This window comes from Schistocerca cancellata, chromosome 1 (genome assembly GCF_023864275.1).
Source record: "Schistocerca cancellata isolate TAMUIC-IGC-003103 chromosome 1, iqSchCanc2.1, whole genome shotgun sequence".
NCBI lineage: Eukaryota > Metazoa > Arthropoda > Insecta > Orthoptera > Acrididae > Schistocerca > Schistocerca cancellata.
The window spans coordinates 568,098,324-568,122,997 of record NC_064626.1 but is presented as its reverse complement, the minus strand read 5'-3'; the positions used below and the strand labels follow the sequence as shown (position 1 = coordinate 568,122,997).

Genomic DNA, 24,674 nt, shown 5'->3' with positions numbered 1-24,674 from the left:
GCACCAATGACACCTGCCGTCTGGGTTCAGAGGTCATTCGCAGTTCATACAGGTGGTTGGTGGAGTTGGTGAAGGCAGAAAGCCTCACTCATGGGGTGGAATCTGAGCTAACTATTTGTAGCATCGTTCCCAGAACCAATCGTGGTCCTCTGGTTTGGAGCTGAGTGGAAAGCTTAAACCAGAGGCTCAGGCGATTCTGCGGAGATCTGAGGTGCAAATTTCTCAACCTCCACTATCGGGGTGGAGAAATTGTAGGGTCCCCCTGAGTAGGTCAGGTGTGCACTACACACAGGAAGTGGCTACAAGGGTAGTGGAGTGTGTGTGGAGTGCACAAGTGGGTTTTTTAGGTTAGATAATTCCCTCCCTAGGCCCGACAAGATGCCTCCTGAGACGCGACAAGGTAGCAGTAGGCAAAACACAACAGGGAATGACAATATTAATGTGGTAATAGTAAACTGCAGGAGCGTCTATAGAAAGGTCCCAGAACTGCTCTCATTAATAAACGGTCACGATGCCCACATAGTACTAGGGACAGAAACTTGGCTGAAACCAGATATAAACAGTAATGAAATCCTAAACTCAGATTGGAAAGTATACTGCAGAGATAGGCTGGACAGTGAAGGGGGAGGCGTGTTTAAGCGATAAAAAGTGCAATAGTATCGAGGGAAATTGATGGGGATCCAAAATGTGAAATAATTTGGGTGAAGGTCACAGTTAAAGCTGGCTCAAACATGGTAATTGAATGTCTCTATAGGCCCCCTGGCTCAGCAGCTGTTGTGGCAGAGCACCTGAAGGAAAATTTGAAAAATATTTCGAGTAGATTTCCCGACCATGTTATAGTTCTGGGTGAGAGATTTTAATTTACCAGATGTAGACTGGGAGACTCAAACGTTTATAACGGGTGGTAGGAACAAAGAACCCAGTGAAATTTTTTTAAGTGCATTATCTGAAAACTACCTTGAGCAGGTAAACAGATAACCAACTCGTGGCAATGACATATTAGAACTTCTGGTGACAAACAGACCTGAACTATTTGAAACAGTTAACGCAGAACAGGAAATCAGTGATCATAAAGCAGTTACTGCATCGATGATTACAGCCGTAAATAGAAATATTAAAAAAGGTAGGAAGATTTTTCTGTTTAGCAAAAGTGACAAAAAGCAGATTTCAGAGTACTTGACAGCTCAACACAAAAGTTTTGTCTCAAGTACAGATAGTGTTGAGGATCAGTGGACAAAGTTCAAAACCATCATACAATATGCATTTGATGAGTATGTGCCAAGTGAGATCATAAGAGATGGAGAAGAGCCACCGTGGTACAACAACCGAGTTAGAAAACTGCTGCGGAAGCAAAGGGAACTTCACAGCAAACATAAACATAGCCAAAGCCTTGCAGACAAACAAAAATTACATGAAGCGAAATGTAGTGTGAGGGGGGGCTATGCGAGAGGCGTTCAATGAATTCGAAAATAAAGTTCTATGTACTGACTTGGCAGAAAATCCTAAGAAATTTTGGTCTTATGTCAAAGCGGTAGGTGGATCAAAACAAAATGTCCAGACACTCTGTGACCAAAATGGTACTGAAACAGAGGATGACAGACTAAAGGCCGAAATAGTAAATATCTTTTTCCAAGGCTGTTTCACAGAGGAAGACTGCACTCTAGTTCCTTCTCTTAGATTGTTGCGCAGATGGCAAGATGGTAGATATCTAAATAGATGACAGAAGGATAGAAAAACAATTAAAATCTCTCAAAAGAGGAAAGGCCGCTGGACCTAATGGGATACCAGTTCGATTTTACACAGAGTACACAAAGGAACTTGCCCCCCTTCTTGCAGCAGATTGCCGTAGGTCTCTAGAAGAGCGTAGCGTTCCAAAAGATTGGAAAAGGGCACAGATTATCCCCGTTTTCAAGGAGGGACATCGATAAGATGTGCAGAACTAGAGACCTATATCTGTAACGTCGATCAGTTTTAGAATTTTGGAACACTTATTATGTTCGAGTATAATGACTTTTCTGGAGACTAGAAATCTACTCTGTAGGAATCAGCATGGGTTTCGGAAAAGACGATTGTGTGAAACCCAGCTCGTGCTATTCGTCCACGAGACTCAGAGGGCCATAGACATGGGTTCCCAGGAAGATGCCATGTTTCTTGACTTCCACAAGGCATTTGATACAGTTCCCCATAGTTGTTTAATGAACAAAGTAAAAGCATATGGACTATCAGACAAATTGTGTGCTTGGATTGAAGAGTTCCTAGATAACAGAACACAGCATGTCATTCTCAATGGAGAGAAGTCTTCCGAAGTAAGAGTGATTTCAGGTGAGCGGCAGAGGAGTGTCGTAGGACCGTTGCTACTCACAATATATATAAATGACCTTGTGGATAACATCGGAAGTTCACTGAGGCTTTTTGCGGATGATGCTGTAGTATATTGAGAGGTTGCAACAATGGAAAATTTTACTGCAATGCAGGAGGATCCGCAATGAATTGACGCATGGTGCACGGAATGGCAATTGAATCTCAATGTAGACAAGTGTAATGTGCTGTGAATACATAGAAAAAAAGATCCCTCATCATTTAGCTACAATATAGCAGGTCAGCAACTGGAAGCAGTTAATTCCAAAAATTATCTGGGAGTAGGCATTAGGAGTGATTTAAAATGGAATGACCATATAAAATTAATCGTCGGTAAAGCAGATGCCAGACTGAGATTCATTGGAAGAATCCTAAGGAAATGCAGTCCGAAAACAAAGGAAGTAGGTTACAGTACACTTGTTCGCCGACTGCTTGAATGCTACTCACCGGTGTGGGATCCATGCCAGATGAGTTTGATACAGGAGAAAGAGAAGATCCAACGGAGAGCAGTGTGCTTAGTTACAGGATCATGTAGTAATAGCGAAAGTGTTACGGAGGTGATAGATAAACTCCAGTGGAAGACTCTGCAAGAGAGACGCTCAGTAGCTCGGTATGGGCTTTTGTTGAAGTTACGAGAACATACCTTCACCAAGGAGTCGAGCAGTATATTGCTCTCCCTCCTTCGTATATCTTGCAAAGAGACCATGAGGATAAAATCAGAGAGATTAGAGCCCACACAGAGGCATACCGACACTCTTTCTTTCCATGAACAATACGAGACTGGAATAGAAGGGAGAACCGATAGAGGTACTCTAGGTACCCTCCGCCACACACTGTCAGGTGGCTTGCGGAGTATGGATGTAGATACCATAGCTAATGATTTTTGTTCAGATGAGTATAGGGTGATATCAACAGCAACAGAAAATGATATAACAGGAGTAGATTTTGTTATAAGTAGGAAGATAGGGCAGTGTGTGTGTTACAGTGAACAGTTCAGTTCTTATCAGAATCGACAGTAAACCAACACTGACAATTATAGTTCAGGTATACATGACGACATCGCAAGCTGAAGATGAGGAGATAGAGAAAGTATGTGAGGATATTGAAAGATTAATAAAGTATGTAAAGGGAAATGAAAATTTAATAGTAATGGGGGACTGCAATGCAGTTTAGGGGAAGGAGTAGAGGAAAAGTTTACAGAGGAATATGGGCTTGGGACAAGCAGTGAGAGAGGAGAGAGACTAATTGTGTTCTGTAATAAATTTCAGGTAGTAATAGTGAATACTCTGTTAAAGAATCACAAGAGGAGGTGATATACCTGGAAAAGGCTGGGTGGTAAGGAAAGATTTCAGTTAGATTACATCATGATCGGACAGAGATTCTGAAATCAGATACAGGATTCTAAGGCTTACCAAGGAGCAGATATAGACACAGATCACAATGTAGTAGTGATGGAGAGTAGGCTGAAGTTCAAAAGATTAGTCAGCAAGAGTCAATACACAAAGAAGAGGGATACAGAAGTACTAAGGAATGACAGGATATGCTTAAAGTTCTCTAAGGCTGTAGAATCAGCAATAAGGAATAACTCAGTAGGCAGTACAGTAGAAGAGGAATGGATGTCTCAAAAGGACAATCACAGAAATTGGAAAGAAAACCATAGGTACAAAGGAGGCAACTTCAAAGAAACCATGGGTAACAGAAGAAATACTTCAGTTGATCGATGAAAGGAGGAAGTACAATAATGTTCAGCAAAATTAAGGAATACAAAAATGTAAGTCACTGAGGAATGAAATAAATAGGAAGTACAGGGGGCTAAGATGAAATGGCTGCAAGAAAAATGTGAAGAAACCGATAAAGAAATTATTGTCACAAGGACTGACTCAGCATATAGGAAAGTAAAAATAACCTTCGATGAAATTAAAAGAAAGATTGGTGACATTAAGAGTTCAATGGGAATTCCACTGTTAAATGTAGAGGAGAGACCAAATAGGTGGAAAGAGTACGTTAAAGGCCTCACTGCGGGGAAAGATTTGTCTAATATGATAGAAGGAACAGGAGTCATTTTAGAAGAGATGGGGATCCAGTATTGGATTCATATTTAAAAGAGCTTTGGAGGACTTAAGATCAACTAAGGCAGAAGGGATAGATAACATTCCATCTGAATTTCTAACAACATTGGAGGAAGTGGCAACAAACAGACTATTCAAGTTAGTGCGTAGAAGTTAATTACGTGTTCCACTGATCAGTCTCACGGAAACAGTTATGATGTGGGAAATGTCAAGTGCATAAGAAATGCACACATGAAACAAGGTCTTTTTAAGCATCTTCCTTAAAGAAAATAAAAATAAATAAATGTGCCTACCCCATTCCCTTAAATGGCACAAAATCCGTATATAACACCTATAGATTTATTTATTCCTATTCACGAATTCAGCTATGGTAAAGAAGGCATTGTCAAGGAGATATGCTTTCCATTTATTTTTGAAACTATCACTGCTATCTGTCAAACATTTTTTCATCTGGTAATTTATCGAAAAAATTTTACAGCAGTATATTTTACCCCTTCTGTACCAAAGATAGGGTAAGGAGAGGATAGAATAAATCTGTCTTTCTTCTGGTGTTATAATCATGAATCTCACTGATGTTTTTAAGCTGGTCTATGTTGTTGAGAACAAATCTCATTACTGAGTAAATGTACTATGAGGCTGTTGTAAGAATTCCTAACCTTTTAAACAGATGCCTGCAAGATGTGCGAGTATGAGCCCTGCACATTATTCTAACCACTTTCTTTTGGGCAGTAAATACTTTTTGCCCAAGTGTTGAGTTATCCCAAAATATTATTCCGTATGACATCAGAAAATTAAAGTATGCAAAATGTGTTAGCTAGCTAGTTTCTATATCCTCAAAATTAGCAATTATTCTGATTGCAAAAGTTGCTGAACCTAGTTGCTTTAGGAGATCAAAAATATGAATTTTCCAATTAAGATTCTCATCTATATGTACACCCAAAAACTTATTATGCTCTACCCTGCCTACTGACTTCTGTTGATGTGTTAAATTTATTGAAGGAACTGTACTTTCAGTAGAAAATTGGATGTAATGTGTTTTTCCAAGCAAGCCCATTTGCAGAAAAACAATCAATAACTTTTCTAAAGACATTATTTGTATCATTTTCTATTCAATTTTCTTTTACTGGATTAATAGTGATGCTTGTATCATCAGCAAAAAGTGTCTGTTTAACTTCTTGTTTCAGATAAGAAGGGAAATCATTCATATATATCAAGAACAGAAGGGGACCCTTTATTGAACCCTGTGGAACACCTAATGTAATTTCACCCCAGTTAGATGAAGTGGGAAACTTCCTTAAATCACTAATCCATATAAATAAACGTTTCGCTTCTTGCTCTGTAGATATTACTTAAACCACTCATGTTCTGTTCCATTTATACCGTAGAACTGTAAATTTTTGTAACATAATGTCATGGTTCACACAAACAAATGCTTTGGATAAGTGACAGAAAATTCTTATTGGTGACAATCTACTATTTAAAGACTCTATTATGTGGACAGTGAAATTTTATATTGTTATCCAGCAGAACAGCGTTTTTTAAAATCCAAACTGTGATTTACTAAGTATCCCATTACTGTTCAGATGCCTAACGACTCTTCAGTACATTACTTTCTCGGCAGGCTTAGAAAATGCTGTAAGCAAGGATACTAGCTGGTAATTATTGACATCTGTGGTGTCCCCTTTTTTGTAGAGAGGCTTGACAATGTCATATTTTAACCTGTCTGGGAAAATACCTTGACTTAGTGATACATTACATATATCCATCATAAAATCTTTAAAATCAAAAACATCTAGTGGGTATGATGAAATATCAACAAAGTTAATTAAAGAATGTGATTCTGAGCTAAGTAACATATTAAGCTATCTGTGTAACCAGTCGTTTATCAGTGGAATATTTCCTGAATGGCTGAAATATGCTGAAGTTAAGCCACTGTTTAAGAAGGGAGATAAAGAAATAGCATCAAATTTCCCTCCAAGTTCACTGTTGCCAGCATTCTCAAAAATTTTCGAAAAAGTAATGTGCAGTCGTCTTTATAACCATCTTATCTCAAATAACATACTGTCAAAGTCACAGTTTGGATTTCTAAAAGGTTCTGATATTGAGAAGGCTATCTTCACTTACAGTGAAAATGTGCTTAATTCATTAGACAAAAAATTGCAGGCAACTGGTATATTTTGTGATTTGTGTAAATCACAATATCCTTTTAAGTAAACTAGAATATTATAGTGTAACAGGAAATGCTGCAAAATGGTTCAAATCTTATATCTCTGGCAGGAAACAAAGGATGTTATTAGGAAAGAGACATGTATCAAGCTATCAGGCATCATCCAACTGGGAATTAATTACGTGTGGGGTCCCACAAGGTTCCATTTTGGGGCCCTTACTTTTTCTTGTGTACATCAATGACCTTTCATCAGTAACATTACCAGATGCCAAGTTTGATTTGTTTGTCGATGATACAAACATTTCAATAAATAGCAAATCAAGTGTAGTCTTAGAAAGATCAGCCAATAAAATATTTGTGGACATTAATCACTGGTTCCTAGCCAATTCTTTGTCACTAAACTTTGAAAAAACACACTACATGCAGTTCAGAACTTGTAAGAGGTGTCCCAAGAGTATATGTCTAACATATGATGACAAGAAGAGAGAGGAAGTGGACAGTGTTAAATTCTTGGGATTACAGCTTGATAATAAATTCAACTGGGAGGAGCACACCACAGAACTGCTGAAGCGTCTTAACAAATCTCTGTTTGCAATGCGAATTTTGTCAGACATAGGGGATATAAAAATGAAAAAGCTGGCATACTATGCTTACTTTCATTTCATAATGTCATATGGGATTATTTTTTGGGGTAATTCATCAAGCCAAGCTAAAGTTTTCCGGGCACAAAAACGTGCAGTAAGAGTTATATGTGATGTGAACTCAAGAACATCCTGCAGAAGCCTGTTTAGGGAACTAGGGATACTAACTACTGCTTCCCAATATATTTATTCCTTAATGAAATTTGTCATTAAAAATATATCACTTTTTCAAACAAACAGCTCAATTCATGGAATCAATACTAGAAATAAGAATAATCTTCACAAGGATTTAAAGTCACTTAGTCTCGTACAAAAAGGTGTGCATTATTCAGGAACACACATTTTCAATAACTTGCCAGCAGCCATAAAAAGCTTAACAACCAATGAAATTCAGTTTAAGAGAAGCCTAAAGGATTTATTGGTGGCCAACTCCTTCTACTCCATTGATGAATTTCTTAGTAAAACCAACTGATTTGTATATAAGTACAACATAACTTCTGCACAATTTCAGTGCAGTAATGTGTTCATTGAAAATTTGTGTGTGTGTGTGTGTGTGTGTGTGTGTGTGTGTGTGTGTGTGTGTGTGTAAGTATAATCTAACTTCTGCACCATTTCAGTGCAGTAATGTGTTCATTGTAAATAAGTATTACAGTAGTTGTATTACATGTTTGTTTATTACCTTATAAATAAATAAAAACTTTTATTTTAAATTCAGTGCATTAGTATTTGTAAAATGACTCTTAGTGTTCATTAAAAAATGACGATCATTCCACTTGGGACCTGTGGAATGGTACATTAGCTTATTTGTTTTAGTTGTAAATATTTGCCATGTATTGTTGTTTTTCTGACATGTTCCACATCCTGGAGGACCTCCTCACTACGGATCAATTGGAATGAAAGTAAATCTAATCTAATCTAATCTAATCTGTGATTCGGAACATCAGCTGTAACTGCTCCACATTATTTTAATATCTTGTTAGAGATGTCATCTATTCCAGCAGAACGTTTATTTTTCAAAGATTTAATGATTTTCCTTACATCACTAGAGGTTGTTAGATGAAAATTAATCTGACAAGGATTTCTCAAAACTGACTCTTCCATGTACTGCTCGACCCTTTTTTTAACTATTCTCATCAATTTTTTTCCACCTACACTTAAGAAATGGTTGTTAAATACATTAGCTACTTGTGTACTGTAGATTAGTATGTCCTCATTCTCTTTAATAGTCATACTACCCACCCCTGGGATTACTTTTCGTGTCTCTCTTCTAACAATATTCCATATTGATTTTATTTTATTGCCCAAGTTGTTAATTTCATCTCCAATATACATATTTTTTTATGTTCTGACAGCTTTTCTCAGTCCATTGCAAGAGTTTTCATAGTGTAAAATTATTTCTGGATCTTTACTAATTCGTGCTGTCTCATACAATTTTCTTTTTCTTTCCAAAGACTCTTTAATACCTATAGTAATCCAAGGTTACTTCAAAAACTGTTTGGTGTTACATTTTGTAATTTTTTTGGGGCAACAATGTTCAAAAGGGGATATAAAGTTATCAAGAAATATGTTGTATTTATCACTAGGATTTTGCTCATCTTATGCATCTCCCCAATTAACATTTCTTAAACTTTCTCTGAAGTGCTCTATAGATATTGGGTTGACCAGCCTTACAGTTTTACTTAATGTTTTCTGAACTGTACATGCTGCTAGGGTTGCAGGTTAATCAATTGTGCATCATGGTCTGATAATCCATTTATCACAGGGAAGGCATGTGTTAGTTTTACATTCTCTTTCTGTATAAATACATTATCTGTTAGCATGCTACTGTCTTGAGCTATACATGTAGGGAATTTGATCACTTCATCTAAATTATATATCATTAATAACACTTCTAGTTCACTTTTCCTATCAGAATTGGTTAGAGAATTTACATTGTATTCATCACATAGTAGTAACTAGTTCTTTTTGTCTGACAGACATTTTAATAGGGAGTCAAACTTTTTTATGACTAGCTCTCAATCTCCTAATGGGGACCTGTACACTGTTGCTTAAAAGAGTACATTATCTAGCCTGTACATTACATTATCTAGCCTGTAGTTCGTGTGCACAATTTTCAAAGTGCTGAGCGACACAAAATTTACTTAGTTCTACAGTTTTGTGCTTATACCCTTGTATTGTACAAATGGTAACTCCTCCTTTATCCATGCTAGATCTAAAAGTGTAAGATGCTAAATTACACCCATTTATACTGACACTTTCCATCCCCACAGGGTTACATGGTGTTCAGATAGACAAAGTATATCAATCTCATTCTTATTTTTGACATCATCTACTTAATTTTTTATTCTCTTGGTATTTTACTTTATTCCCCTGATACTACCTTTAGCATGTCTGAATGTATGAGTCTGGTGACATACAACCTGACTTTAAAAAAATTACTCACAATTCCGAAAACTGCAAGAGCTGACAAGTGCAAAAACAATCACACAATCAGCTTAATAGCTCATGGATCCAAGTTGCTGGCAAGAATAATATATAGAAGACTGAAAAAGAAAATTTAGGATGTGCTAGATGAAGATCAGTTTGACTTTGGGAAAGGTAAAGGCACCAGAGAAGGAATTCTGATGTTGTGATTGATAATGGAAGCAAGACTAAAGAAAAATCAAGACATGTTAGTAGGATTTGTCAACCTGGAAAAGGCGTTTGACAATGTAAAATGGTGGAAGATGTTTGAAATTCTGAGGAAAATAGGGTTAAGCTATAGGGAGAGAAGGGTAATATACAGTATGTACAAGAGCCACAAGGGAATAATAAGAGTGGAAAACTAAGACTGAAGTGAAGTGCTTGGATTAAAAAGGGTCTAAGACAGGAATGTAGTCTGTCATCCCTACTGTTCAATCTGTACATTGAAGAAGCAATTATGGAAATAAAAGAAAGGTTTAGGAGTGGAATTAAAATTTAAGGTGAAAGGATATCAGTGATACTATTTACTGATGACATTGCTATCCTGAGTGAAAGCAAAGAAGAATTACAGGATCTGCTAAATGGAATGAACAGCATAATAAGTACAGAATATGGATTGAGAATAAATCAAAGAAAGATGAAAGTAATGAGAAGTAGCAGAAATAAGAGCAGCGAGGAACTTGACATCAGGATTGATGGTCACAAAGTAGAAATAGTTAAGGAATTATGCTACCTGGACAGCAAAATAACCAATGATGGATGGAGCAAGGAGGACATCTAAAGCAGACTAGCACTGGCAAAGAGAAGTCTACTAGTATCAAACATAGGCCTTAATTTGAGGAAGAAATTTCTGAGAATGTATATTCGGAGCACAGCTTTGTATGGCAGTGAAACAAGGACTGTGGGGAAACCAGAACAGAAGAGATTCGAAGCATTTGAGATGTGGTGTTACAGAAAAATGTTGAGAATTAGGTGGACTGATAAGGTAAGGAATGAGGAAGTTCTACACAGAATCAGAGAAGAAAGGAATATGTGGAAAATACTGACAAGGAGAAGGGATAGGATCATAGGACATCTGTTACGGCATCAGGGAATGATTTCCATGGTACTAGAGGGAGCTGTAGAGGGCAAAAACTGCATGGGAAGATAAAGATTGGAATACATCCAGCATATAATTGAGGATGTAGGTTGCAAGTGCTACTCTGAGATGAAGAGGTTGCACAGGAGAGGAATTTGTGGCGTGCTGCGTCAAACCAGTCAGAACAGTGATGACTCAAAAAAGCTGATGAGATGTGGTGCCCAATAATAAAGATCTAAAGATCTCATTCCTCCACAACCTCAACACCTTCTCTCCCATTCACTTCACCTCGTCCTGCTCAACCTAATATGCCACTGTCCTAGATGTTGACCTCCAACTCCCTGATGACTCCATCCACACCTCTGTCCGTATTAAACTGATTAACCACCAACATTACTTGCATTTTGACAGCTGTCACCCCTCCCACAACAAAAAATCTTACTCCCATATGGCCTGGCCAACCAGTGATAGTGTATTTGCAGTGACAAGAATCCCCTTGCCCAGTAACCTGAATGTCTCACAAAGGCCTCCACAGACAAGCACTACCCCCAGCCACCCCCCCCCCCCCCCCCCAAAAAAAGAATCTGGTACACAAACAGACTTCCCACACTCTTTCTTCACACACCCTTAAGTGTCCCTTCACCTGCAAGAATCAGTTGCAAAAATGTTCCCTCCCCTCACCCTCATGACCCAATATCATCTTGGACTGAAGCAACTGAACCATATCTTTGGCCAGGCTTAGAATAACTATCATAATACCTGGTAATGAGGTACATAACATATTGGTGCATCCCTATGGTACCCTCATTCCCAACCCCATGCCATAGGGACATATTCTTGTTGGAGACCCAGATGCAAGACTTGCCCCATTCACCCACCCGGCACATTCTACTCCAATCCTTTCACAGGCTTATCCTGTCCCATCAGAGGCAGGGCCACCTGTAAAGGAGCCATGTCATATATCAGCTCTGCTGCAGTCACTGCACAGCATTTTGTGTGGGCATGCCCAGCAAGCATCTGTCCATTAGAATGAATGACCACTGACCACCAGTGGCACAACACCACAATACACTGCTGGGCAAAATATGCTGGAGTTCAGTGGCTACTTCGTAATCTGTGCCACTTAGATCCTTCCCATTAGTACCATCTTTCTTAAACTACATTGATGGAGTTTGCAGCTCATGGTCTAATGGCTAGCATTGCTGCCTCTGGATCACAGGTTCCCGGGTTCGATTCCTGGCCAGGTTGGGATTTTTTCTCTGCCTGGGGACTGGGTGTTGCTGTTGCCCTCATAATTTCATCATCATCATTTGTGACTGTGGCTAGATTGGACTGTGTAAAAAAAAATTGGATTGTGTAAAAAATTGGACTTTGATGACCTCATAGTTAAGCGCCCCACAAACCAAACATCATCATCATACTTTGATGGGATTTAATCTTGCAACACATTCTTCACTTTCATAATCCTCCTGGCATCAGTCCCCTCTAACATACTGTCTCCACACCTCTGCCCAACAGTTTCCCCCTCTCCACTTCATCTCCATTGTGTGCCACACTCAGCAGCTCTGGTACCTGTGTGTCACATGCGTGGCCTGTGCACCTACCACCCATCTCTTCCATATTTATAGCCTGCACACTTGTTGCGTCCCTCCGAGCTGCTAGCTACCTGTCCACAACTTCTCCTCCTGCTTCACTCTTATTTCTCCCCCTACTCACCCCACACGAAGCAACACCAACCAAGTCCACTTGCCAAATTCCAATCCAGGAGGTGTGTGTGTGTGTGTGTGTGTGTGTGTGTGTGTGTGTGTGTGTCAAACTTCATTGTTAGAAATCAACTGCCTGAATAATTTTGTAGTCATTGTAATTATTATACCATGGCAATGACAAAACAGGAATGGTAAGACAAAATTGCTAGTGCTCCATAAATATTCAGCATGAGGAAAACTTTCAACTCTTAAAGGTCTAGTACGTGATAAGTGGTTGGTCAACAACTCAAGATAGCAAAGACCTACAACTTTTGAAAATATCATGACATACTGGTTTTGTAAATGTATACATAAATTTGTTATGCGTATTGTGTTGTTTTTTATGTAGGATTTTTATAATTTATTATTCTAGTGTGATTGAAGATACATTTTTATAAAATTTCTTGCTTTGTAACCAATAATTATCAAGTTATCTCTAGTTCACACGATTTAATTTTCTTGATCTGACACTGTTTCACATTGGAAATTTGTAGAGCTCTGACTATTGTAATTCAGTAATGGATAAACAAGTGTTTTGAACATGCATGAGCACAGTTTAAATATTTTGTACCAAGCTTTCAAAACATGCTCTTGCAGCATAATACTTTGTAGTGTGTATTATGAAACACTAGCTATTGCTATGATAGCATAGAAAACAGAAGTTTGTTTATGGAGCCTTTTAATGTATAATCAATGTGTTTGCTTTGTGTTGGTAATAAAAAGTGTATGTTTACAATAAAAATTATGTACCTTTCAAATTAAGAATATTTTAATATCAGTGAACAAGATAATACCAGTATGTAGTCAGTTGGTGCATCATTAGAGCATTGAAATATATCACTGTGTCTGTTGATATTTGTCTGTGTATATCATTATTGACTGACTTCACTTTAACATATGAATATAAAAGATTATATTTGTGAACAAGAGGGCAGGACAGATGTAAAATAACCACAAAGAACAATAATTATTTCTGATGTGAAGCTGTATGGCAAAGGGATTAAGTGTGTGGCAATTTTGTTTGCAGGTATCTCTACTACATGAGCCATGTACTTAAGGAGCCATCCACACATCCTCATTTCAAACCTATTACCCTGGTGTCTGTTACATTACAGCCTGTTCCCTTATTCACTAAGGTCAGGTAAGCATTACACAGTTAGTAGTCGTGTAATAAGATTTATAAGTTGCACAAATTTACTGTCTTATTCTGCTGATTCAAATTGTGTTGATCATTTCATGCATTGGTTTAGTTTCTATAATATAAATCTGACAAGATGATACAGCTGCAACAACTGAACTGAAAGCCAAATAATTTGACATAAAACTGAAGCAAATTGTTACAAAATTCAAAATTCTACCTCCTCTGTAATTTTCCCAGCCATCCACCTTTCTTTATTGAATCAATTGAGAATATCAACTTTACTTTTGTGCTTACTAAAACTATTTCTATACTGTAGGCAGTGGACCAGGAAGTTATTACCAGAATTAAAGCATACTACTTGTGATGAATATTCTCAAACCTCAGTGCATTTTCTGACATTGGGTAGAAAACTTTGCTCTAGGCCACAGTTTAGCATTGGCCTTCATTCAGGTGGACAGCAGAGTTGATACATGACACAACTGTTTTCACCAGTGGCTCTCCCTGTGATAGGGCAGAATATCTCAATGATATTACTGGAATAGGATGCACTGTACATAGGAGAGTTCCTGTACCTAATTCTTCCAGAGGGTTATGGCCTGTGTGACAAGGGTTTGGAAGTAGGTGTGCCATAAGGATGAACCAGTATATTTCATAGGTTGTGTGGGCTGTGGAATACCACTTTGGGAGATATGGGAATATTGTGGGTCATGAATTGTATCCTGTTAATTTAATATTTTCACTTTCTTAAGAATGGCTACCACTTTATCACAATTGATATAGAGATTCACATAATTTATATGTAGACAATTTAAAATTTCACTTTTTTATAAGTGGTGGGGGTAAAGTATAAATTCAGCATGGTAGGACATTTTATTACACAAAATTCTCAGGCAGTCATTCTTGCTTAAAAAGTATACTATGCTTATGTTTGTGAAAATTGCAGTACTAGGAGAGTTACATGTGACATACGATAATTTGGAATGTGATAATATCCAAATGATTGAGATTATGGAAGTGCTCATAGTTGTTGACATTGAGAAATCAGTACACTGTGCAACATCAGTGTGCTGCAGTCAGACCCTCTTAACATCCAAGAATAGGTTTGTTCTTGAGGAATTGCCTTTGACATAGCTTGTTGTGAGTCAGGATGGACAAGGATATCTCATACGTTGAGTGGGCACAAAATATATGAACAGTTGTTCCTGGAGGAGCATTACTAAGAAATGGTCAAGCAACCATATGCCAAGCACATTCATTGGATGAAGTGTTAGATGAGCATTGGACCATGAAAGCAGTGTGCCCATCACTCTTCAAACAGCTTGCTCTTCCTTACACATAAAAATTGCTGGTGAAATATCACATGTGGCTCTGTCTGAAGTGCCTTTCACAGTGAAACCTTACTGCTGTAGCAGTTGCTGTTAATATTGTCCTAAATTCATAGGAGTTGAGGTTGCATGCTATAGCTGATGGTGAACCAAACCACTGCACTAAGTTTTTGTCCTCTGTCACTCAACATAGCAAGCTGCAGATTCTGGTTGTTACAGTGTCATCCCACAAAATGGCACCATCACTGTAGAGCAAGTCGAACAGGAACTCGACAAGGAACTCCGCATTTTTGCCACTCAGCACATCTATAGTGTGATTCACAAGCTAATTACAGTGCAACGTGTTAGTAATTTTAAAACAATAGAAGCAGGCACAGTGGCATGCATACCTTTAGTCTAGCTTGTAACACTTGGGCACAGGTGTCAACACAAAAGTACACAACCATTCCAGTGCTCCAGCAGCATAAAACTAAAGCTGTAGGTGAAGTTGCATGGGATATTGTGGGTATGCATAGAAAATGGCATACCACCACTAATGTCATAGTAGCATGCACTCTAAAAGCTACAATGCCAGAATATGACAAATTCTCTCCTAGAGGTCTTATCATTCTGTCCTGTTCACACTCAAATTTTGGTATTGTGCCGTTTGATAATAGCAAAACATACTGGTGAACAGTTTCATGCTCCCACAATGTTTGACATCTCTTCGATGACTGAAGTTGACTCATTACTACCATTTCTAGTCATCCAAGAGGATAGTGCTTGGCCTACACTGGAATCAAATCTTTGCAAACTTATTTACATATTACTGATACACTGTTCTATATATCCTGATAGTTTAAATATATTAAAGCCATTCTTTCTGGATATTGCAGTAGTCACAAATATCAGTGAAAAAGACCAGTTTTATTATGCATAAAGTAAAATAGTAAGTGTGGTCAAATAAAAAATCCACAGTGTAAGAAAGACTGAAGCGGCATAAAAAGGAACACATCAGGTTTTTAAAAATGGCTATTGGTAACAGCTATGTGAAAACATCAATGCTGAAAAGAAGGAAACCCCTGGATTAGCCAAAATTAATACGGAAATATGAGTAGGTGCCCGGAAAAAAGTAGAAAAACAACAGTACGATTGGAAAAAACAAAAATTGTGTGAAAGAAATTAGTGATGCTAAAGTTAAAAAAAAAATTGAAGAAAATTTGGTGGCAAGTACAAATAAAAGACTTTAAAAAGATATCAATAGTTCATTCTACAAAGATTCTTGGCACCATGGCAGATGGAAGTACTTATTTTGACAGAAGGAAGATGGTGTATGACTTTGGACCAATCTTCACTTGTTTCTGCTTGCTGCTGACATTAGCTTTCAATACTGTGTGCTAGTACACTAATATTTTTGTAGCTATACTGTTCGTGTGTTAACAACACCTTGTGATAACGTACAGAAGCCATCCCCTTCTCAGTATTTTAACCCATGATATAGTTTTGTTTATGAGTACATAAACAAAACTATACTCATGAGTACATCCCCCCCCCCATGAACCATAGACCTTGCCGTTGGTGGGGAGGCTTGTGTGCCTGAACGATACAGATAGCCATACCGTAGGTGCAACCACAACGGAGGGGTATTGTTGAGAGGCCAGACAAACGTGTGGTTCCTGAAGAGGGACAGCAGCTTTTCAGTAGTTGCAGGGGCAACAGTCTGGATGATTGACTGATCTGGCCTTGTAACACTTACCAAAACGGCCTTGCTGTTGCGGTACTGCGAACGGCTGAAAGCAAGGGGAAACTACAGCCATAATTTTTCCCGAGGGCATGCAGCTTTACTGTATGGTTAAATGTTGATGGTGTCCTCTTGGGTAAAATATTCCGGAGGTAAAATAGTCACCCATTCGGATCTCCAGGCGGGGACTACTCAGGAGGACATTATTATCAGGAGAAAGAAAACTGGCGTTCTATGAATCGGAGCGTGGAATGTCAGATCCCTTAATTGGGCAGCTAGGTTAGAAAATTTAAAAAGGTTAATAGATAGGTTAACGTTAGATATTGTGGGAATTAGTGAAGTTCGGTGGCAGGAGGAACAAGACTTTTGGTCAGGTGATTACAGGGTTATAAATACAAAATCAAATAGGGGTAATGCAGGAATAGGTTTAGTAATGAATAAAAAATAGGAGAATAAAAAATAGGAGTGCGGGTAAGCTACTACAAACAGCATAGTGAACGCATTATTGTGGCCAAGATAGACACGAAGCCCATGTCTACTACAGTAGTACAAGTTTATATGCCAACAAGCTCTGCAGATGATGAAGAAATTGATGAAATGGATGATGAGATAAAAGAAATTATTCAGGTAGTGAAGGGAGACGAAAATTTAATAGTCATGGGTGACTGGAATTCAACAGTAGGAAACGGAAGAGAAGGAAACGTAGTAGGTGAATATGGATTAGGGCTAAGAAATGAAAGAGGAAGCCGCCTGGTAGAATTTCGCACAGAGCACAACCTAATCATAGCTAACACTTGGTTCAAGAATCATAAAAGAATGATGTATACATGGAAGAACTCTGGAGACACTAAGAGGTTTCAGACAGATGATACAATGGTAAGACAGAGATTTAGGAACCAAGTTTTAAATTGTAAGACATTTCCAGGGCCAGATGTGGGCTCTGACCACAATCTATTGGTTATGAACTGTAGATTAAAACTGAAGAAACTGCAAAAAGGTGGGAATTTAAGGAGATGAGGCCTGGATAAACTGAAAGAACCGGAGGTTGTACAGAGTTTCAGGGAGAGCATAAGGGAACAATGGGGGAAAGAAATACAGTAGAAGAAGAATGGGTAGCTTTGAGGGATGAAATAGTGAAGTAGGTAAAAAGATGAGGGCTAGTAGAAATCCTTGGGTAACAGAAGAGATACTGAATTTAGTAGATGAAAGGAGAAAATACAAAAATGCAGTAAATGAAGCACGCAAAAAGGAATACAAACGTCTCAAATGAGATCAACAGGAAGTGCAAAATGGCTAAGCAGGGATGGCTAGAGGACAAATGTAAGGACGTAGAGGCTTATCTCACGAGGAAAATTAGAGACCTTTGGAGAAAAGAGAACCACTTGCATGAATATCAAGAGCTTTGATGGAAACCCAGTCCTAAGCAAAGAAGTGAAAGCAGAAAGGTGGAAGGAGTATATAGAGAGTCTATACAGGAGTGATGTTCTTGAGGACAATATTATGGAAATGGATGAGGATGCAGATGAAGATGAAACGGGAGATATGATACTGCGTGAAGAGTTTGACAGAGCACTGAAAGACCTAAGTTGAAACAAGGCCCCGGGAGTAGACAACATTCCATTAGAACTACTGACAGCCTTTGGAGAGCCAGTCCTGACAAAACTCTACCATCTGGTGAGCAAGATGTATGAGACAGGCTAAATTCCCTCAGACTTCAAGAAGAATATAATAATTCCAGTCCCAAGGAAAGCAGGTGTTGACAGATGTGAAAATTACCGGACTATCAGTTTGATAAGTCACAGCTGCAAAATACTAATGTGAATTCTTTACAGACGAATGGAAAAACTGGTAGAAGCCGACCTCGGGGAAGATCAGTTTGGATTCCGTAGAAATTTCAGAACACGTGAGGCAATACTGACCTTACGCCTTATCTTAGAAGAAAGATTAAGGAAAGACAAACCTACATTTCTAGCATTTGTAGACTTAGAGAAAGCTTTTGACAGTGTTGACTGGAATACTCTCTTTCAAATTCTGAAGGTGGCAGTGGTAAAATACAGGGAGCGAACGGCTATTTACAATTTGTACAGAAACCAGATGGCAGTTATAAGAGTCGAGGGACATGAAAGGGAAGCAGTGGTTGGGAAGGGAGTAAGACAGGGTTGTAGCCTCTCCCCGATGTTATTCAATCTGTATATTGAGCAAGCAGTAAAGGAAACAAAAGAAAATTTTGGAGTAGGCATTAAAATCCATGGAGAAGAAATAAAAACTTTGAGGTTCGCTGATGACATTGTAATTCTGTCAGAGATAGCAAAGGACTTGGAAGAGCAGTTGAACGGAATGGATGGTGTCTTGAAAGGAGGATATAAGATGAACATCAACAAAAGCAAAACGAGGATAATGGAATGTAGTCGAATTAATTCGGGTGATGCAGAGGGAATTAGATTAGGAAATGAGACACTTACAGTAGAAAAGGAGTTTTGCTATTTGGGGAGCAAAATAACTGACAATGGTCGAAGTAGAGAGGATATAAAATGTAGACTGGCAATGGCAAGGAAAGCATTTCTGAAGAAGAGAAATTTGTTAACACCGAGTATTGCTTTAACTGTCAGGAAGTCATTTCTGAAAGTATTTGTATGGAGTGTAGCCATGTATGGAAGCGAAACATGGACGGTAAATAGTTTGGACAAGAAGAGAATAGAAGCTTTCGAAATGTGGTGCTACAGAAGAATGCTGAAGATTAGATGGGTAGATCACATAACTAATGAGGAGGTATTGAATAGAATTGGAGAGAAGAGAAATTTGTGGCACAACTTGACAAGAAGAAGGGATCGGTTGGTAGGACATGTTCTGAGGCATCAAGGGATCACCAGTTTAGTTCTGGAGGGCAGCGTGGAGGGTAAAAATCGTAGAGGGAGACCAAGAGATGAATACACTAAGCAGATTCAGAAGGATGTAGGCTGTGGTAGGTACTGGGAGATGAAGAAGCTTGCACAGGATATAGTAGTAGGGAGAGCTGCATCAAACCAGTCTCAGGACTGAAGACCACAACAACAACAACATGAGTGCATAGAAGCACGGAGCTCAGTGTTGTGTGCTAATTCAGGTTGGCTGTGCCAAGAGAGCTGTAGATATCGAATGAAGTCATTCTACTTCAGTCAAAACTACTACTCTCATCAGCCTCCATGGCAGAAGTCTCAGTGCAGACAGTTAATAGGCTTGCCATAAACCTTTCTAGAAATTGTGATATCCTTGCATAACCTATGGTAACATGCAAGAAAAGCAGCCATTGGTAATTGAAGAAAAATACTAATTGCTCTATAAAGACTAGGGGGTGGGGAGACGAAATGTGAAAAAATATTCCTCAACAGCAAATCTTTGGAAATAGCTGTGAGAGAAAATTGAGAAAGATCTATTTATCATTTCAGGGAGGGACCAGAACATATGTCCTGATCAAAAAAAGATGAAAAATTGTTAAGAGGTAAAGATAAATATCTTTCAACTGTTGCTTAGAAACTTTTTTGGAACTCTCAATGGAGATGTTGAAAAACTGTTCTATGGACAATTAAAGATTGATTTACTGTAAAAGTTTTAACATAAGGTATATTTTGAAATCTGTTATTCATCAAGGACTGTGGAAGTTAAATGTATTAATAAAAATTGTTTTAGGTACAAAATTTAGTTAAACAATATAATTATTGACATAAGAGTAGAAGGAAGGGAGAGATATGTTTCAGGGTTTAAAGCCCTGTTGATGAAATCATTAGAGACAGAGCACAAGCTTGGATTGTGGAAGGCAGAGCAAGGAAATCAGTTGTGCTCTTTCAAAGGAACCAGCCTGGTGTTCATTTTAGGTGGCTTAGGCAAATCACAGAAAACCTAAATCTGTGATACCAGATGGGGGACTTAAGAACAGGCTAAAAAGTTCATTCACAAACTGTGTGTGTCATTGTCCGAGTGAGATGTCAGGACGACGGTAGATTTGTTCAATTAATTTCTTTATTCTGGCCCTCGGCCGTAGTACACCATAAACAGTTTGGTGAAGGTGTCCAGTTGCCTCTCATGCGAAACAATAGATGATGATGATGATGATGATGATGATGATGATGATGATGATGATGATGATGACTGGTTTGTGGGGCACTCAACTGTGCAGTTGTCAGCACCCATACAAATTTCCAACCTTTCCTCAGTCCAGTTTCGACACGCACATGATTGATGATGAAATGTTGAGGACAATACAAACACCCAGTCATCTCGAGGCAGGTGAAAATCTCTGACCCCGCCGGGAATCGAACCCGGGGCGAAACAATAGACATCCGGCATTGCTGACATCACAAAGAGTGGAACCAAGCATGGCGTCACTCAAATGCCACTGTCAGTGATGTCTCCAGCTGTGACCAGTGCAGCTTACAATGGCTGTTAACTTCCTCCAGTGAGTTGGCAGCTCCCTTGTGACTCAGGGCAGGCTGCCCTGTCTCACAGTCAAATAGCAGACCCGGTACGGCATTGCAGGATGTTGCTGGAGGTGTCACAGGTTTGTAGTGTAGGCTGTGATACTGACATGCAAATCGTCTAGTACATGAATATCTCAGTACTTATATGCTCCAGACTATGTTCGTTTAGGGCTCAAGGCACATACTGCAAACACCTCCATGGTGACAAGTGAGGAAAGGCTTTCATCTTACCTCTAGCATATTGCAGTGTTGACTGTTGTTATACCGTGCTCAGCGGGCTCCACTTTGCAACACCAGTTGGTCGTGTTTTGCTTTGCAGTGCATAATACTCTCGCCCAACTGTGGCTGGCTCTGTTACAACTCACTTCCGCTCTCGCGTATTTTTTGACCGAATACTGTTAATACACTACAATACTATTTGCCTACCTCTATAGTTTGAGGATAAAAGAAAGAATAATGAAAGTGCGTAGTTTAAATAAAGTGTGTGTGTGTGTGTGTGTGTGTGTGTGTGTGTGTGTGTGGGGGGGAACATAATATTCCTAAGGCAAAAAAATTGTACATCTGCTCTCCACTCTTTCTTACAAAAAGCTAAGTAAGAGAGAGTGGAAAATGGAAAAGCTTTCTTATTGATCATCAGATGTTAGTATAGGGAAACATTGCCCCCGACGCAAAACAGAACTGACCCTCAAATCTGCAGTTACCATGCTATTTTTAAAGGTGAAACAATGAGTGGTATGTCATCAGCTCATAGTCATGTGCAGCTTCATCCAGGAAAGTGTCTTCCCCCTCCCCTCCATCCTCTTGCTTGAGTGAAGAAAGTAAGTTAAACATTAACTGAAAGTTACACAAAAATTTTGTAGGCAGTGATATTCAGATTTTTTATTTTCCCTTTGGTTTTGGCAGAGATGGTTGCAGACCTTACGTAGAAGTGTACCAGGGAGAAGAGAGAGTTTTGTCTACATTGCAAGAATATGAGCGGATGCGGCTGTTTAACATCACTGAAGGCAAGGTAAGTACTTAATTGCAGATATAAAGTGATGCCTATTTATATGGGGTAACTGTATTGCTTATTTTCTGTATTACAAATCTCCTCTGGTCTAATTGCACTCCCTGAATCAAAATATGACATATGTATGTGTGAACGATGCTGCTGCAGTCCAAGTGTCAGGGCGCTGTTTTTCAGGTCACACTTCCCCTCAATGTCACTGTGCTGGGTGATATTACAGTTGTTGCATATCATGCAAGGCATACTCTTGGAGGTGTGATGTCTCAAGGCCGTCCAACCGGAATTAAAATGGCACAGCTACAGTTCCATACTGGATTCATTGGAGAAGAAGAAACCAGCTTAAGATTTACAAAGTGAGTAGTGTGCAAATGTTTGGGCTATTAACTGGTGTGGTTTTTTTTTACCAATTTAGAAATAAATTTACTTTTCCAATTATTTTTTCTTTGTAATGAATAATTCACTGAAAAGCTACCTAGCTTTTATGAGGGCGTATCAAATGTGAAACAGAAATTTAAATCTGACAACAGTGGTAGTGGACATAAATGGGTATGGCCTTACAGGATATTGGTGATGACATCTGGAATAGCATTGTGAATGTGATGGTGCAGTTAGTGTGATGTGACTTTCGCAGGCCACCGTGTGTGAGCAAGAGGTCAACAAGTGTGTTGTGCAGCACATAATGATCAAGTTTCTCATGAAAGAAGGCACGATACCTGTGTAAAATTTTAAGCATCTCTCTGTGCAATTTGTAGAAGCAGATCTTTAGAAGACTAAAGTGTAGGAATGGCTTCAAACATTTATGTCAGGCCGGGGAGACTATGGAAAACTTAGCCCATCAAAGATGGCCATGGACAAGAATCACACCAGGTAATATTGATGCCATACAGGACCAGAAGATTGGCACATAAACTGTACTGCTAGCTTTTGGTTCAGTCAAAATCCACTTACCACAACATACAGTGCTGGCAACAGATCACAAACATGGTTCTTCTGTACGATAGTGCAAGACCATACTCTGCTTCATAAATGAGGGAAAAACTGGAGGAAATTCATTTCGCAACTCTGGAGCATCATCCTTACAGTCCCATCCTGTGTGACTACCAGATTTTTGGACTGCTGAAAGACCAACTTGGAGGACACTGGTTTGATGACAACACAGCGGTAGAGGCATTCATGTGTGAATGGCTGTGCACATGTCCCTCTTCTTTCTTAGAAAATGGCATCAGAAAGTTGCCAGTTTGATGGGAAAATGTGTAGCAAAGCCAGGAGACTGTGTAGAAAAATGAAGTGGGTGTATTGTTTTTTCATTTTATTCAGTAAAGTTCATAAAAAAACTATTCTAGTTCATATTTGATCCTTCTTGTACATTTGAATGAATGAAGCAAGTAGTTTGTGGCAGGAGAACACCTTCTTAATTGTCAACAGTTTTTTTAAGGGGGAGGGGGAACCAGTTTTAATGCAAAGACATTTAGGAGGAGCGTCTGATACACCTACTGTGTAACAATTTGAACACAGGAATATTGATTTAATTTTTATTTATTGATTAGTTTAGGTTTGTTGCCAAATGGCAACATCATGCCTATGGCAACCTATTTGCCTGGGGACTCGCAATACTTTTATTTACATACATGTGTAATCTACTTTATGGAAGACATAAATGAGCTTCTTGATTCAGCAATAAAAAAATTATATGTGGGTTTTCTTTTAGTTCTGCTCTTGGACTATTTGATGCCTCATATCACTCATATTTGAAAACACACACACACACACACACACACACACACACACACACACACACACACAGACATGACTGTCATTAGACTAAATGATTATTTTTATACTCTTAATTTTTCTGCTGTAAAAATAGGAGAGAAAAGTGTAATAGCTTATTTGTTTTGATGGTTTGATTGATGCCACGAAATTTCCCTTCCAAGCAACTAGCAGATCACTGAATTTTTCACAGTTAGTAACTTCTGTCATTTTCCTTCCAAATTGTGTTGGTGTTAGTTTTCTGTGTACATGCTTTGAGACTGTGTTTACAGTAATGTTTTATGTTTCTGTGGTGTACTTCAGCTTGTTATTTATTCTATCGGCTTCTTGCTACATTACCAAGACATTCTATAGCTTGTGAACTTGCATGTTTTTAGCTATAGGAATAAATCGTAGAGTTTCCAAAGAAAGTGAGGTTATGGGGAAGACAAAAGATGTTTCACCTCAGAAAGTTTCGGCAGTAGTAGCACTTTTTGCTAAAAATAATTATACACAGCAAGAAATTGCTGACAGAATGAGAATATCACAGAAAACTATCAGCGGAATCAAACTTTCAGTGCAGAAAGGTGGTGAATACAAGCCAAGCAGGAAAGCAAAATGTGGACATAAAAGAAAAATCAGTCCTAGAACAATGAGAAGACTTACAAACATGGCAACAATGAACCATAAATTTGCTTCTACATACATAAGCCATCAGCTGAAAGGTTTTGGTGTTGAAGTTTCACCTGTGACACATT

General features: G+C 38.6%; 1 protein-coding gene across 3 annotated transcripts in view; it reads left to right on the top strand.

Moving 5' to 3' along the window:
- Positions 1-24,674, top strand: part of LOC126181449 (cyclin-G-associated kinase) — a 245,441-nt gene that overhangs the window by 116,356 nt on the left and 104,411 nt on the right. For 2 of the 3 annotated variants that reach the window (XM_049924773.1, XM_049924772.1), the window contains exons 13-15: positions 13,549-13,662; positions 22,065-22,170; positions 22,330-22,520. In XM_049924773.1, the coding sequence (XP_049780730.1) occupies positions 13,549-13,662; positions 22,065-22,170; positions 22,330-22,520 (411 nt within the window). The remainder of the gene's footprint in view (positions 1-13,548; positions 13,663-22,064; positions 22,171-22,329; positions 22,521-24,674) is intronic. The other variant, XM_049924774.1, reaches the window with a different exon arrangement.